General features: G+C 63.3%; 3 protein-coding genes across 4 annotated transcripts in view; 2 read left to right on the forward strand and 1 right to left on the reverse strand.

Moving 5' to 3' along the window:
• Positions 1-15559, reverse strand: part of HNRNPM (heterogeneous nuclear ribonucleoprotein M) — a 114214-nt gene that overhangs the window by 25705 nt on the left and 72950 nt on the right. The gene's annotated exons all lie outside the window — the stretch shown is intronic.
• YJU2 (YJU2 splicing factor homolog) lies at positions 3246-10628 on the forward strand. Its single transcript, XM_072845736.1, has 8 exons — positions 3246-3329; positions 3875-3975; positions 5519-5663; positions 5999-6133; positions 6490-6671; positions 7216-7336; positions 8317-8482; positions 9621-10628. The coding sequence occupies exons 1-8, from the start codon at positions 3306-3308 to the stop codon at positions 9698-9700; spliced, it is 954 nt and encodes a 317-aa protein (XP_072701837.1). The 5' UTR covers positions 3246-3305; the 3' UTR covers positions 9701-10628.
• Positions 11818-15182, forward strand: SHD (Src homology 2 domain containing transforming protein D). Its single transcript, XM_072845479.1, has 6 exons — positions 11818-12145; positions 12800-12890; positions 12999-13211; positions 13499-13637; positions 14570-14689; positions 14914-15182. The coding sequence occupies exons 1-6, from the start codon at positions 11915-11917 to the stop codon at positions 15098-15100; spliced, it is 981 nt and encodes a 326-aa protein (XP_072701580.1). The 5' UTR covers positions 11818-11914; the 3' UTR covers positions 15101-15182.

Consider the following 15559-nt stretch of genomic DNA (forward strand, 5'->3'; position numbering starts at 1 on the left):
CCAAATGTTGCAGCAGTATGAAAAACAACGGCTTGAGAAGAGCCTAATTATTACAACCCGCCACTGATAGAACAAAAAGAATTAACTTGCAACATCAAAACCCATCCCGCTGGCACAGCCTATACCTCCAGGGGAGGCCTTAAGTTGTCCATTAAGGCCCAGCAGGAACATTTTCTAAGCGGGATAGGCAAAGATCTCCAGGATCTCCCTGGCCACCGCACCCCACCGTACTGCACCCGTACTAGGTTTGTGCACCGTACTGCGCGGTGCACAAAGCGCCAGGACAAGGCACCGGCTCCGACCTCAGACCGCGGGAGCCCCCGGACGCGCCCCCCCAGGGCGGCTCCGCGCCCGCCAGTCTCCGCGTCGCAGCGGGTAGGCCTCACCCGGGTTCCCGGGGCGCGCCTGCAGCCGAACAGCGGCCCTAGCCCCAGTAGCGGCCCTAACCCTGGCCCCGGTCCCGGCCCTGCCGACAGCCCCCCCCAGCGCAGCGGCGGCGGCCCCGGGGCGCCCCCCTCGGCCCGGCTCAGGCCAGGCCCGCGGCGCGGGGAAGGCCGCACGCGGCGCAGCAGGCCCAGGCGGTAGCGCGGCCCCACGGCGATCGCCCTACCTCTTGGGGGGCGCATCCCCGGCACTGCCCGCCCCGTTAGGTGGTGGCGGAGCCGCCGCCGTCGCCGCGGCCGCTGCCGGCTCCTCCATTTTGCCGCCGGCGCTTTCCGTGGCCGCCGCTACCGTCGCCGTCGCCGCCATTTTCCCAGCGCTGCGCCTTTGTGTGAGGAGAGCCCGCCCCCTGGCTGCGCGCGAGGCACGCCGGGACGCATGCGCAGTGCGGCGTCCCGCTTCCCGCGCGGGGCTGGAGGCGGCCGGGCGGCTGAGGGAGCGGCGGAGCCTGAGGGGATGGCGGGGCCGTTCCCGGGCTGCAGGGCCTGGGCAGGGGCCTGAGGGCCCTGCTCCCGGCTCTTTCTCGGTCGGGTTCAGCCCGCTGGGCGGGCCCAGCGTGGAGCCCCAGCGGGGGGGGCGGGGGGGAGGTTTAAGCGTAGGGTGATGTTTATGTGCATGCTGCAGCTCCGGTGAGGCCCCACCAGCATGGAAGACCCCCAGCTAACTCAGGGGATCTTACCAATACACATAAGGGTTATCAGGATTACACAGCACGCTGCTGCTGAGGGACCTTTGACAGGATTAGAGCTCTTACCCTATGGATCACTTCACACGTGCGCTCCTTCGCTCAAGCTATTGCCCTCACCGATTCCCTGTTTTTTCCCCATTAAGTTTCAGCAGAAATCTCCAGTTCTGTCTGAGTGTCACCTTGCACTGAGATCGGAGGATTGTGCCCAGAGGGCCACTTTATGTCTTCAAACCTGGCAGTCTCCTGTTCCACGATCCCAAACTCGACCTTGTACCTCCAGACGGCTGCTGTGTGCACAGCACAGGGGTCCTGGGGGGGTTCAAGGGCCAAAGCCCAGTCCCAGGCAGGGCAGAGGGCATGAGGAGAGCCCGAGAGCGCCTTGTGAGGGGCCTCGAAGGATGCCACAGGGGCACGAGGAGGTTTGGGGATGCTGTGAGGAGAGTACAGAGGGACTTGGAGACATCCTAGGTGGCATAGAGAGGAAAAAAGACTGTTCTGGGACACGAAGAAGGGTGGAGGAGGGTTCTGAGGGAACCGGAGGGATCTCAGCAGGCTTTGCCATGGCCGTAGGGAGGCCCTGAGAGAGCCAGGGGGCAAAAGGCGGCTCGGAGAACCAACGGGGGCCTCGGGAGGGGATGTGAGAGAACAAGGGAAGTCCACGGCAGAGACGACTCCTCCCGGCAGGACGGGCAGAGCCCTGTGCTGTCCCGGCAGCCCCGGGCCGCAGCACTGCCTCTCCCGACGTGCCCTGCGGGACAAAATGGGTGACCAGCCCCCCGCATCTCCCACCGGGCTGCAGCGCACACAGGACCGGGGGGGTCACCGGGAGAGGCCGCTCCTCCTGCCCACCATCGCTTCCGCCATCGCCTCCGCATCCAGGAGGTCTGGAGGGGCCCCGGCTGCGGCCAGGACCTGCCCTGCGAGTGGCCCCGGGGTGTCCCGGCAGGCCGAGGAGCCTCGGGGTGCTCCGGGAGCCCCACAGTGGGTAACCCCCTCCCCAGGGCACCCCGTCCAGGCACTCTTTACTGAGTGCAAAGGTACAGGGACACTAATTGAATTAATAAAATAATTGTTTATTAATTAATGCACACACACAACATCCAGGGGTGAGTCTGTCACCCAGCTCACCTGAGGAGCCGTTACCGGGTCCGCAGCAGGGACGGGTCAGCTCCTGCTCCTGCCCGTGATGTGGCAAGAAACGAGGGGGCTGCCAGCCTCCCCCCTGCTTTTCCCTTCAGGGACAGGATTGAGCGCTGATATTTGAGAGGAAAAACCCCAATTTCACCCATCTGTACTTCTTCTCGACCTCCAGAACAGAGCCCTGCAGGAAATTTTCACAGCTCGCAGCTCATTTTTTACAAAATACAGTATAACCCCTGAGTAAGAAACCGTCAGCTACAAACTCAAAACAATAAACCGTAAGTGAAGGACTCTGAATCCTCAGTTTTAAGCAAGAAACACCAAAGCACACACGAGCAGGAAAACAGTGAAGAGAAGCAGAGGAGTTTCCCTTCCTTTGGAAGCGCGGCGGAGCGCTCTCCAGAAAGCTCTCCCACTGAACCTACCCGCAACACCAAAAGCACTAATATACCTGCATTAGGGATAATTAATTTAATTTTTTCCCACCCCAAAGACTAACCAGAAAAATGCCTCACAGAACAAAAGCGGAATACTGCAGCTGGGGGAATATTTCTTATATAAAATAGACTTTTTTTAGCCCGTTACCCACACGATTAATATCTGTAGCTGGGGCGCAGGGCCTGCCCGGGGCCCACACCCCGCTTCGCTCTGAGGAAGCCGAGCTCCAGCTCCCCACAGCTCGCAGCCCCCGCGCTGCCCCAGGCTCCCGCAGCCCCAACCGGGGCACAGCCTCCCCCCAGCCCCTCACAGGCGAGGCGCCCCGGGACCTCGCAGCGCCCGGAGCCCGGGGCAGAGCCCGGAGCCCAGGGCAGAGCCGGCGGAACCCCTTCTCGGGCCGTGGCGACCGGCGGACTCTTGTCGGTGGGCGCAGCTCGCTGACGGACGGCAGAGGCAGCCAGTAACAGACGAGGAACAGCCGGGCCGTGGCTCGATGCACCAATGAGCGGCGGAGGAAGGCGGGGCTATTTCCCGGAAGTGGGGAGCGGTGCGGGGGGCAGCTGCTGGGTGGCACCGGTGGCTGGGGGAGGTCGCAGCCATGTCGGAGCGGAAGGTGTTGAACGTGAGTTGGGGGGGGGATTCCCCGTCGGGGGGGGGGCGGCTCTGTAGGGGTCCCCAGGCCGGGCTGGTCCTCGGGAGGGTTCCCTGATCGCTGAGGTTGGTCCTCAGACTGGGGATGCTGGGGAGTCCCTGGGCGGTTGGGGGGTCCTGAGGCGGAGAGGGGTCCCTGAGGGGACTGTCAGGCTGGGAGGGGGGCGGTTGGAGTGGGGATCCCCAGGCTGAGGCTCCTGGCAGTGCTTGGAAGGGACTGGCAGGGACAAGAGGGTTAGGCCCTAAAATCATGCAAGGGTTGGGGGGCCTGGGGCCGAGGACGTACAGACAGACAGACACACAGATGCACCCCCCAATGCCTGGCTCTGGCGGGGAGTGGTGGACAGGGTGTTTGGCACTTGAGACCACGCCTGGTTAGTAGGGGCACACCGGCTCCTGCTGTGTGGAGGTGATGCCTTAAGCTGATATGGCAGCTGGGAGCCTGCCTGCCACGGTTCACGCTCTTCTGGGTGACTCTGCGCCCAGCACACACACGTCTCTGCTCTGTCTCTGTAGAAATACTACCCGCCGGACTTCGATCCTGCTAAGATCCCAAAGCTCAAACTCCCAAAGGACCGACAGTATGTGGTGCGGCTCATGGCTCCCTTCAACATGCGGTAAGAGGGGCTGTACCGGCCAGAAGGAAGCAGCTGTAGAAGAGATGAGTTTGCTTAGGAATTGTTTTGCCTCCATACACTGCAGGGGAGCGGCTCCCAGCAGCCCTAAGAGGTGACACAGGCCAGAAGAAAAGGGGTGAGGGAGAGGGAAGAGATGCTGTGGGTGATTTTGGGGTTCTTTGAAGAGTAGGTACTGAATTTCCAAAGGAGAAATAACAGAATCACAGAATCGTATAGGTTGGAAAAAAGACCTTTAAGATCATCACAGAATCACACAGGTTGGAAAAGACCCTTAAGATCATCGAGTCCAACCATAAACCTAACCCTACCAAGCCCACCACCACACCATGTCCCTAAGCACCTCATCCAAACATCTTTTAAATACTTCCAGGGATGGCGACTCAACCCCTTCCCTGGGCAGCCTGTTCCAATGCTTGGTAACCCTTTCAGTGAAGTAAAATTTCCTAATATCCAGTCTAAACGTCCCCTGGCACAACTTGAGGCCATTTCCTCTCGTCCTATCACTTGTTACCTGGGAGAAGAGACCGACCCCACCTCTCCACACCCTCCTTCCAGGTAGTTGTAGAGAGCGATGAGGTCTCCCCTCAGCCTCCTCTTCTCCAGGCTGAACAACCCCAGGTCCCTCAGCCGCTCCCCATCAGCCTTGTGCTCCAGACCCTTCCCCAGCTCCGTTGCCCTTCTCTGGACGCGTTCCAGCCCCTCAGTGTCTCTCTTGTGGTGAGGGGCCCAACACTGAACACAGCATTCGAGCTGCGGCCTCACCAGGGCTGAGTACAGGGGCACGATCACTGCCCTACTCCTGCTGGCCACACCAGTGCTGATACAAGCCAGGATGCCATTGGCTTTCCTGGCCACCTGGGCACACTGCTGGCTCATATTCAGCCAGCTGTCAACCAGCACCCCCAGGTCCTTCTCTGCTGGGCAGCTTTCCAGCCACTCTTCCCCACGCCTGTAGCGTTGCTTGGGGTTGTTGTGGCCCAAGTGCAGGACCTTGCACTTGGCCTTGTTGAACCTCATACACTTGGCCCAGCCCATCGATCCAGCCTGTCCAGGTCCCTCTGCAGAGCCTTTCTCCCCTCAAGCAGATCAACACTCCCGCACAATTTGGTGTCGTCTGCAAACTGACTGAGGGTGCACTCGCTCCCTGCGTCCAGATCATTGATAAAGATATTAAACAGAACTGGCCCCAGCACAGAGCCCTGGGGAACACCACTTGTGACCGGCTGCCAACTGTAGTAAACTCCATTCACCACCGCTCTTTGGGCCCAGCCCTCCAGCCAGTTCTTCACCCAGCAAAGAGGACACCCGTCCAAGCCATGAGCAGCCAGTTTCTCCAGGAGAATGCTGTGGGAAACCATGTCAAAGGCTTTAGTGAAGTCTAGGTAGTCTAGTCTTCAGTAAGTCTAGTCTAACCATTGCTCAGAACCTGGTCTGACATGGCCTGAAAAATCACTTGGCATTTTCTTGGCCTGTTTTTTCACTTTTTTTGATGCGTTACGGACTTTTCTTTCTCCTTTTCTAGATGCAAGACGTGTGGTGAATACATCTATAAGGGGAAGAAGTTTAATGCCCGTAAGGAGACTGTTCAGAATGAGGTGTACCTGGGACTTCCCATCTTCCGCTTCTACATCAAGTGCACGCGTTGCCTGGCAGAGATCACTTTCAAGGTGAGATATGTTCTGTATTTTCTGGGGAGGCTGTGCAGTCTGTGGACATGACTGGGTGCTGACCCCACAGGGAAGGGGTGTCCCAGCAAAGACTGAGTCTGAGCATGTGCTTTTTGGTGTATATTCTCTTTTCGTGGCCATTTGTAGTTCTGAAATGTCTCGCCCATCCATGGGCTGCAGCACATCAGCTGGAGCAGAACAAAAGGCCGTGGGTGATTGCTCTGGGATGTGAATGAAATTCGGAAACGTTTGCATGCGGCTCTGGAAGTGGCCACAGGATGGCTGGAGCAGAATTGCCTCAGTACAATGATTTTTCTGTCTTGTTTCTTCCTTAGACAGATCCTGAGAACACAGACTACACCATGGAGCACGGCGCCACTCGCAACTTCCAAGCTGAGAAGCTCTTGGAGGAAGAGGAGAAAAGAATGCAGAAGGAGAGGGAAGAGGAAGAGCTCAACAATCCCATGAAGGTACGAGAATGTGCCCTTCTCTGCAGAAGGCAAACCTCTCTCCTGCCCTGGCTGGCTTTCCCCAGCAAAGCAGGTGACTTCGTAGCCATTGGTTTAGTTCTTCAGGCTCCCGAGGTATTGCTGTGCTCTGGACAGGCAGGAGACAACTCTCTGCCCTCAGGAGGTTTCCTCCTGTGCTGGAGCTTGTGACAGGCTGTATCTCGCCCCAGTTTTTCCTGTCCTATAGAGACCCAAAAATGAGGATGATGGTGATCCTCTTAGTGCTTCCTGCCCTGTACTGGGTGGGGAGGCTGTGTTCAAGATTGCTGGCAGGCTCTGCTACCTCACATAAGCCTGGCTTCCCTCTGGTCACCCAGGTCCTGGAGAACCGAACCAAAGACTCCAAGCTGGAGATGGAGGTTCTGGAGAACCTGCAGGAGCTGAAGGAACTCAACCAGCGCCAGGCAAACGTGGACTTTGAGGCAATGCTGAAGCAGTACAAGGAGTACGAGGAGGAGCAGAAGCGCAAGGAGCAAGAAGAGGATGAGCAAGAGATGAAGTGAGTGGGCTGGAAGCATTCATGGGCGTGTGAAATCGGCCGCGTTGGCCCTGGCCGGGCAGACCTGCACCTCACCCTTTCCTCAACACCCCGACAGCGCTTAGGAGAGGGCCCTGCCTGAGGGGCCTGAGTTCACAGGAGTTGGGTGGGTGGGATGTAGTCCTGAGCAGGCTGTGAGGAGATTGGGGACACTTTGTCGTGGCAAAGTGTTTAGGGAGGTGGAGGGGTTTTGGTATCACTGGCCCATCTGGTGGGGAGATCCGGGCTGCTGCAGTGGCCTGACTCCCCCAATAAGCGTCCTCGCATGGAGAGATAGTTTCTGCACCTGGCTGAGGCTGCAGATCTCAGTGCTTTCAACCTTCAGGCACTGCTTGAACATGGCTTCTTAAACAGCACCTGAGAAGGTGGATCCCATTGCACTGCTGCTGAATTCCAGCTCCCCTTACAGGAAACAGCGCAGGCACAGTGCACGGCCGGCACTGCTCGGCACGGCGGTGAAACAGACCTGGCTCTAACCCTCCACGCGCGGCCTCTCTCCTTGCAGAGCTATGCTGGAGCAGGCCCAGAACCGGCGGCTGCTGGTAGACTCCGACTCTGACGAAGAGCCTGCGAAATCACGCACGAAGCCTGTGGCGAAAATTAAACCTACGGACATCTTGCAGGAGGTGAGCGGGGACAGAGGCTCTTCCACCCACCGCACCTCTTCCCCCGAGCAAATCCGCTGTCCTGGGCTGCGTGTTGTCTCTTCTCTCCCTGCGATGCTGGAGCCCTAATGCCTGTCACGCATGAGCAGCTTAGAAAGCCTGTGTCCCTGTGCACTGAGCTGAAAGGAGACAGGGATCAGTTGGTGATTTTAGACTGCGTCTGCTGACAAAGGCTGGGAGGGAGCTGCTCCCATCCTCACTCGGGGTGTGGCTTGCCTTTCAGCTCAAAAAGGACGGGCTCGCCTGTGCCTTGGTCGTCCTTCAGGCACAATTTCAGCACTCTGAAAATTACAGCGATGAAACCGTTGCCTGGGACAGCCTCTCCTTTGGTTCTGTTTTGTCCGTGTTGGAGACAAGCAGAACAAAAGAGCTTTCAGTGCCTGGCTTGCAAGGGAGGGATTATCCCCACCGACCGGCCCCTGCGCTGCTGCTCTCCAGTGTCGATCTGTGTCTGCAGGGACCTCTGTCCAGTTGGATGAATCAAAGCTGCCGTGTCTCTAAGCCGGGCTGGGGTTAATCTGAGCGATGTTCCCTGGCCCGGCACTAATCCTCGTGCCCGGGGGAGTTTGATTCAGTGGCTGGACCACCTGCAGGCACGCGGTCCTGGCTGGCAGAGGTTGTGCAGCCCTGTGGCATGCATCTGGTTCCTCATCATCCCAGGGCCAGCGCGTGGCTGTGCAAGGCTGGATTTAACTGTCACAGGCAGCAGCGGGACATTTGTGTCCAAGGACTGTTTTGCAGCCGTTTAGATCCATATCCCTGTTGTTTGCCTAGCTTGTGCCAGTCGCTCTGGGGGGAGAATACCCCCTTGGCTGCTCCGAGCAGCTATCCTCATGTCTCTTGTGCTTTGTGCTGCTGTTTGTACCACTCCTCCTTCTCCCCCATCCCTCTGCCTCCCCTCCAAGGCCGGAGCACCCTAACGCCCCTGCTTTACTCTGCAGGACCCTCAGCCCCAGAGTAAGAAGCTGAAGACTGAGAGCTGGGAGCGGAGCGTGGGCAAATTGAACACCAAGCCCCAGCTGGCCGGGCTGGTCACAGTGAGGAAGCAGAAGCCGGGTCCTGCCCTGGCTAACGGGTCAGAGAACCAAGGCACCGCGGCCAACACCGGTAACTGCTCACGTGGGGATGGGGTGGCCTGAGCTGGGCCGGCAAGGAGGGGTCTGGCAGCACCCGAGTGGCGTTTAGCTCTGTCTTCAGAGCCTGAATGCTCTCAGGTCAAGTCCTTGTTGTGGAACAGATGGGGCCATGATGGTGTAAGGGTCGTCCCTGTTTCTGGGAGATGTCTTGATGGAGGAGAGGTTCCTTCCTGGCCCTTGGCGGTAAGCCAGGGCCTTGGAGACTGACTGTCAGGGCCAGAAGCTTCAAAACAGCATCTCGGTGCGCAGATACAATGCTGGGAATCGTCACAACAGCGAGATATGAATGGAAAAGCAAGAAAATTGCTTTGGTTTGGGGCCTGATTATAAAACCAGCCAAACTGGCGGAATTTGGAAGCTGTAAAGAAGCGGTGAAAACAAGCAGAAAGGCTTTCCAGCACCTCGTACATAGTTCACTGCCCCAGGAAGCCAGAGGATTTGGAGGAGCTGATGAGTTGATTGATTCTGGGCTGATTGGTCCTATAAGCCTTTGGCTTAGTAAGTCCCTCTGCCCTCAGGGGATCCCTGGGGAAGGACAGCTCTTGTAGTTGCCCCATTTTTTATATGCTTTCCCCAGCCACCTGCTCCTGGCTGCTGGCAGGGGTCTGTTCAGCCAAATTATGCTGGAGGAGCTACCCATCTTTCAAGGACTCGGGCTCTGGGCTGGCACGGAGCTCTCTGTCCGTGACGCTGCCTCGCACTTGCAGCTGGCAGCTTGCGTGGTCAAAGCCGAGAGCTGGCTCCGCTCTTCCTTTCCAGTGGCTGAAATCTCCCAGGGGGTCGCAGAGGGAGAAGGGGGTTTTACAGACCTTGGGCCAACCTTGCTGCTTCCTCCCGTTGCCGCAAGGCGGAAGCGGGAGACTCCAGCCGAGGGGGCACGGGGTCTCCTTGTCCACCTAATTTAACCTTGCTGTCCTCATCGAGATTTGGGCTGGGGGACGAGGCACCGCTTGCACTCTGGCTCTGACTGCCTTGTCTCCAGCTGGTTGCAGCTGGAATGGCGAGGCAGGCTTGTATTTCCACGCAGCTGGTTGCGCCGAGCCGGCAGGGTTTGTGGGCAATGGGGAGGGCCCTACCTGATGCTGTCTGCTCTCTTGCTCGGCTTCCAGGCTCGTTTCCCACAGCAACGGGCACCACGTCCTCTCTCGGCTTGTTGGGGGCGTATTCGGACAGCGAGGACAGTGACTGATGAGCGACTGAGCCAGCCCAGAGCAGGGATCGCGGGCTGTTCCCCCCTCCCAGCCGCAGCAGCTGCTCTCCAGAGCCCCAGCGCAGAGCTGGCGTCATGGCCGTCGGGCCCAGCGGGGTTTCCAGGCCATCTGGAGTCCCAGTGTCTTCACCTGGCCGGCCTGGGGTGCGCGACCATCCTCCAAGAGGGACGAGGCCCCAGCTGCCCTCCCTGGCTAACACCACCAGCAGACCGAAGCCAGATGAGCTGGTCGAGAGGACGGCTTCCTCAGAGGAGGGTATCGCTGCTGCGTTGCAGCCGGTGGAAAGCCCCGACGCTGTCCCAGGCTGGCTGTGCCCAAACCCAGCTTCCAGCCGGCCCCAGAGCACGGTGTGTCCCAGCCCTGCACCCTTAATGTGTTTGAAAGCGCCGGGGCCGGCCAGGACTCTAGTTTCTCCGTTCTGGCAGCGCCCACTGCCCTCACCCCCACGCTGGTCATGCCTGGGCTCGGGTACGTGACTCACCAACCCTCCCGCGGCAATAAAGGGACCTCAGGGCCTGCCTTCCCTCCTGCCCTGCGTCCCTGCGGGGAGCAGGGGGAAGGCAGGAGCTCAGCACCCCTTTTTTGCCACGGGAGGAACCACCGCCCGCTCCTCTGGCCCTGGGTGTCTCCTGACCCCCCCGTGAGGTTCGGATCCTGCCTTTGAGGGATGAGCCTGAATCCCCTGTTGTTTTGCTGTTAGACGTGACACATTCTGCAGCACAGACACGGCGGGGGACTTATCTAACCCCACGCTGCGGGGACAGGGCTGTCCTGGCTGCCACCAGCCTCCTTCCCCCTGCCCAAGTCCTCCCACACCCCAGCCGTCCCCAGCAGCTTGGTGACAAACCCCTCCCCGCCATTCGGAGAGCAGTTGGGTTTGCTCGGTAATAAATCGGATGTGTCGGAGCCAGTTGCCTCTTCATCTTCCAGAGCAGTAATTCGTACACGGGCAGCGGGTCCTGCTCGCGTGGGTCTGGCAGGGGCAGCCCCGAGGACCCCCACCCCGATGACGCAGGCCCTACGCACCCATCAGAAGGGCTGACCCCCCCTGGGGTGCCCACCTGCCCCAAGCAGGGCTTGGTCTGGGGCTCTTCTTCTCCCCATCTATGCCTCTTAACTTCCTCCTTATCGAGGCACCCACCTCTAATTGATGAGCAGCTTCTCGCTAATTAACCCACTCTCAGAGCCTCACAAATGGCTCTCTGGCGTGGGCTGCAGGGCCGGGGGCTTGTGGGGCGTTTCTGAGAGCCAGGGAGAAAAGGCAGCTCCCCCCGTCCCAATTAGCATTCCTCGCACGTGCGTTGTAATTAGCCTCTTCAAATATTAATGATGGATATCGGGCTCAGCCCTGGGGTTTGTGTTGGATGGGGTCTGGCAGAAGCTGCTCGGTGGGGCCGGCAAAACTGGGGGGGCCCCTGGCCATGTGGTTCCCCCCAGCCACCTCCTGCCCCTGCACACGCGTCCCCCCAGCTCCCTGCACCCCCCCGGCACCAGGCCAGGATCGCAGGAGAGGGACCTTTGTTCTGGGAAGGGACAACACGAGGAGCCAAGCCGGGGCACGGCTGGGGGGTCCCCGGCCCTCCTGCCCCCCCCAGCGTGGTCCCTGAGGCTCCCCCCAAACCCCAGGGCAGAGGGGGAGGCAGGGCCCCCTGCCCCCCATGACGAGCTCCCGAGGGGGGGCGGGGGGTGACCCTGCAGCGTGGGGGAGGTCCCGTCTTCCCCCCAGACCTCCGAAGCCCCCGGGCTGGGCTCCCCCCGGCCCCTTCCCTGAACCCCGAACCCCAGGGGCAGCCCCGGGAGCCCAGAGGGGCCGGGGGTGGGTCCCGTAGCCGGTGTCCCGCCCGCTGGTGCCCGGGGGTCCCGGTGACCCCCCCCCTTCTCCCACTGCCACACGGGGGGTGGCCGTCCCGCTGTCACTCGGGGGTCCCGGTGGCCCCGTCACCGCAGGGGGGCCCGGCCCTCCCCCCCCCGGGCTCCCGCCGTGTCCCCCGCGGGGTCCCGGGGTCCCCCCCCCGCGGGTCGCGCTCCCCCGCGTGCCGGTGCCCCCCCGGCGAGGCGGGCGCGGGGGGGTGGGGGGGGGGGCCGGGGGCTCCGGTCCGCGCCGCGCGGCGGCGACACAAAGCGGCTCCCGGCGGCGGCGGCGGCGGGGGGGTCCCGGCGCGCCCGCGGTCCCGGTGCCGGGCGGCCCCGCCATGGCCAAGTGGCTCCGGGAGTACCTGGGCCGGGGGGCTCGGCGCTCCCCCCCCCGCCCGCCCCAGCCCGACTACAGCGGCGGCGAGCGCCGCCCCACCGGCACCGGGAGCGGGGCCCCCCCCCCCGGGACCCCCGGCGCTGCCCTCCGCGGCCCCGCTGCCTCCCCTCGGCACCGGCTGGTGCGGGTGGGGGGCGCGGGGCCGGGGGGCGGCCCCCGCCGGCTGGAGCAGGTAGGAGCGGGGGACACCGGGGAGCAGCGGCGGGCAGGGGGGGGGGGGCAGGACCCGGAGGGAAGCACGGGCACCGGGGAGGCCGGCGAAGGGACCGGGGGGTGCAGTGGGGCGGCGGGGGGGGCAGGGAGAGGAGCCGGGGGCACGGGGAGCAGGACCGGGGGCACCGGGAGCACCGGGGAGCAGGACCCGGGGAAGCGGGGGGGCGGAGGGGTGTGAGTGGGGCAGCCGGGAGAGAGCGGGGTCTGGGCAGCAAAGACCGGGGGACCGGGGGCACAGAGGGGATGGGGGGGGAGATGGGGAACGGGGGTGGGGACCGAGAGGGGCTGGGGAGAAGGACCGGGGGACCGCAGGGGACTGGGGATGGGAACCGGGGAGCCAAGGGGTCGGGGGGCAGCGGAGCACCCGGGGGGGACGTGGGGTGAGTGGAGAGGGAACGGGGGGAGCGCTGGGGGTGGCGAGGTCACTGGGAGAGGGGGAAGGGGAAAGGGGTTTGGGGACAAAGGGACCGGGTGTGAGGGAGCGGGGAAGGGGCTGGGGACACCCGTATCTGGGACCTGGGGGAGCCTGCAGGGTCCCGGGGAGGGGACCCAGGGACTGGGGACCTGGGGGGGGCAGTGGGGGTCCGGTCCCACTCAGGGCACCCACCCACAGGGCCCCGGCGAGAGCGAGTACTCGGAGCCCTTCGAGGGGGAGCAGGACCCAGCACCCGAGGGTGGCTGCGAGGAGCCCGGCGAGGCCAGAGGTGGGTGACACCCTGGGTGACCCCCCAGCACCCAGCCCCTTGGGTGACCCCCGGGTGCCTCCCACCCGTCCTGTCCCCGCTGCGTCTCCCAGCCCTGCCTGTCCCCAGGGTGCCCGCGGCAGGGCGAGGGCCGGCAGGCGAGGCCGCGGCGGGGCCCCCAGCTCTATGACACCCCCTACGAGGAGTGGGAGACGGCAGGGGAGGGCCCGGGGGTGCCCACCGCCCGGGAGAGCCGCCTGCCCCGCAACGACGAGCGCCCGGCCGACGAGTACGACCAGCCCTGGGAGTGGAAGAAGGATCACATCTCGCGGGCGTTCGCAGGTGACAGCATCCCGGGGCACGGGGTCCCCCAGCACCCATGGGTACCACTCCTGTCCCCCACCCACCCTCAGCCCCAGCATCCCCCAGCACCCATGGGTCCTACCCCGGGGCGGGGTGGGGGGGGCAATGGGACATCACAGCAAGGCAGAGCCATGGTGGGGACATCTAGGACGTTCCTTTGTGCTCTGGCACTGAGAGCCGGTGGCCCGGTCACCGGGTGCCCCCCAGCAGCAGGCAGGGGTGCTGGGCCCCCGCAGTGGGGTGACACCCCCCTTTTGCCCCCGCAGTGCAGTTTGAGAGCCCCGAGCGCTCCCCCAGCCTGTCCCGGCAGCTGCCGCGGCCCCCCCGGCCCCCCGCAGGCGCCAGGCCGGGCTGTCCCCCCAGCCCCAGGCACGTGGACACCTCGCTGCCCCTGGAGAAGCAGGCGTGAGTCTGGGGGTCCCTCCTCCACGGGGTGGCATCAACATCCCGGTCACACGTCGTGGCGTGGTGGCGGCCCTCTGGGGTGGAGGGTCCCCCCCAGATGGGTCCCCATGGTGTGGAGGGTGCCCCATGGCATGGTTGGTCCCTTTGATGTGGTTGGGTGCCCCAAGGCATGGATGGGTCCCCATGGTGTGGAGGGTGCCCAATGGCATGGATGGGTGCCCATAGATGGTCCTCATGGGGTGGAGGGTGCCCATGGCATGGATGGGTGCCCATAGATGGTCCTCATGGGGTGGAGGGTGCCCATGGCATCGATGGGTCCCCATAGATGGTTCTCATGGGGTGGAGGGTGCCCATGGCATGGATGGGTCCCCATAGATGGTTCTCATGGGGTGGAGGGTGCCCATGGCATGGATGGGTCCCCACAGAGGGTCCCCATGGTGTGGAGGGTGCCCATGGTATGGATGGGTGCCCATCAGAGGGTCCTCATGGGGTGGAGGGTGCCCGTGGCATGGATGGGTCCCCGTAGATGGTCCTCATGGGGTGGAGGGTGCCCATGGCATGGATGGGTCCCTATGGTGTGGAGGGTGCCCCATGGCATGGATGGGTCCCCGTGGCATAGAGGGTCCTCATGGGGTGGATGGTCCCTTTGGTGTGGATGGGTGCCCCATGCCATAGCCAATCTCCATGATGTAGAAGGTGCCCCATGGCACAGACAGGTCCCTGTGGGGTGGATGGGTCCTCATGCCGCAGAGGGTGCCCCGCGTTGCGGATGGGTCCAAGTGGTGGAGACGGTGCCCCATGGCATGGAGGGTGCCCCACGGTGCAGATGGGTCCTGGGGCCCCAGTGCTGTGTGGCGGGGTGCCGCTTGCCAGGTGCCGGGGTGTCGCGTGCCGGGGTGCCACGTGCCGGGGTGACGCACGCCACTGCGCAGGTGGTACCACGGCCCCATTGGGCGGGCGGGCGCCGAGACGCTGCTGGCGCTGTGCCGCGAGGGCAGCTTCCTGGTGCGGGACTGCGAGACCAGCCCTGACGACTACTCGCTCTCGCTCAGGTGAGCGTGGGGCCGGTGGGGGGGACGTGGGGACAGCCCCGGGGACAACCCCGGCATGGGGGGGCCATGGGGGGACGCCCGGGCAGAGGCTGTGAGTGTGGTGCTTGCGTCCACGTGCTGACGTGTTTGCATGTCCCCCCGTGATCCGCATTGATGTGCACCTGCGTGTGCGGGGGTGGCCAGGCCGTGCGCCGCGTGCCTCAGTTTCCCCTCCCCGCCCGCAGGAGCAGCCATGGCTTCGTGCACGTGAAGCTCACGCGGACACGGGAGCAGCATTTCATGCTTGGCCGCGCCGGGGCCGCCTTCCCCTCGGTGCCCGAGGCCGTGCGGCACTACACAGCGCGGGCGCTGCCCGTCCGTGGTGCCCGCCACCTCTCCCTGCTCTACCCCGTGGCCGTGCAGCCCCTGTGAGCCCAGCGCTGCCGGGGATCCCCCAGCTGTGCCCCCCCCGGCCCCACGGCTAACCCCCCCCCCCATTAAAAGCCGATGTGCGGCCCCTGCCCGCTGTGTGCTCTGTGGGATGTAGGCATGGTGACGCTCTGGTCCCTCTTGGGGTTCAACTCTATGGTGCCTCTGGGGGAAGGCGTGACGCCCTCTGCCTGAGGCCAACATGGCGGCCCTGCCACCAGTCCCATCCCGGTCCCACCACGTGGGTTCTGCCCTTGCGCCCGCTCCCACCACCCTGCGGGGAGCCCGGGGGTCTGGGCGAGAGGGGGTGCCCCGATGAGCCGCCCACGCACACCCCAGGACCCTGGGGACAAAGCGTGGGGGTGACACCGCACAGGGTCACCCGCCGTCAACCGCACGCAAGCTCGGCCACGCGGCGGGGGGAGGATGATGGCACCGGTCCCCCCGGGGGTCCGTGCCGGG

Source organism: Ciconia boyciana, chromosome 24 (assembly GCF_034638445.1).
Source record: "Ciconia boyciana chromosome 24, ASM3463844v1, whole genome shotgun sequence".
NCBI classification, from domain to species: domain Eukaryota; kingdom Metazoa; phylum Chordata; class Aves; order Ciconiiformes; family Ciconiidae; genus Ciconia; species Ciconia boyciana.

Bases quoted from the DNA above. Each gene is read 5' to 3' on its own strand.
- YJU2 (XM_072845736.1), top strand. From the start codon at position 3,306: ATGTCGGAGCGGAAGGTGTTGAAC. The intron at 3,330-3,874 runs GTGAGTTGGGGG...CTGTCTCTGTAG, and splicing joins CGGAGCGGAAGGTGTTGAAC to AAATACTACCCGCCGGACTT. The intron at 3,976-5,518 runs GTAAGAGGGGCT...CTCCTTTTCTAG, and splicing joins ATGGCTCCCTTCAACATGCG to ATGCAAGACGTGTGGTGAAT.
- SHD (XM_072845479.1), top strand. From the start codon at position 11,915: ATGGCCAAGTGGCTCCGGGAGTACCTGGGCCGGGGGGCTCGGCGCTCC. The intron at 12,146-12,799 runs GTAGGAGCGGGG...ACCCACCCACAG, and splicing joins GCCCCCGCCGGCTGGAGCAG to GGCCCCGGCGAGAGCGAGTA. The intron at 13,212-13,498 runs GTGACAGCATCC...TTGCCCCCGCAG, and splicing joins CATCTCGCGGGCGTTCGCAG to TGCAGTTTGAGAGCCCCGAG.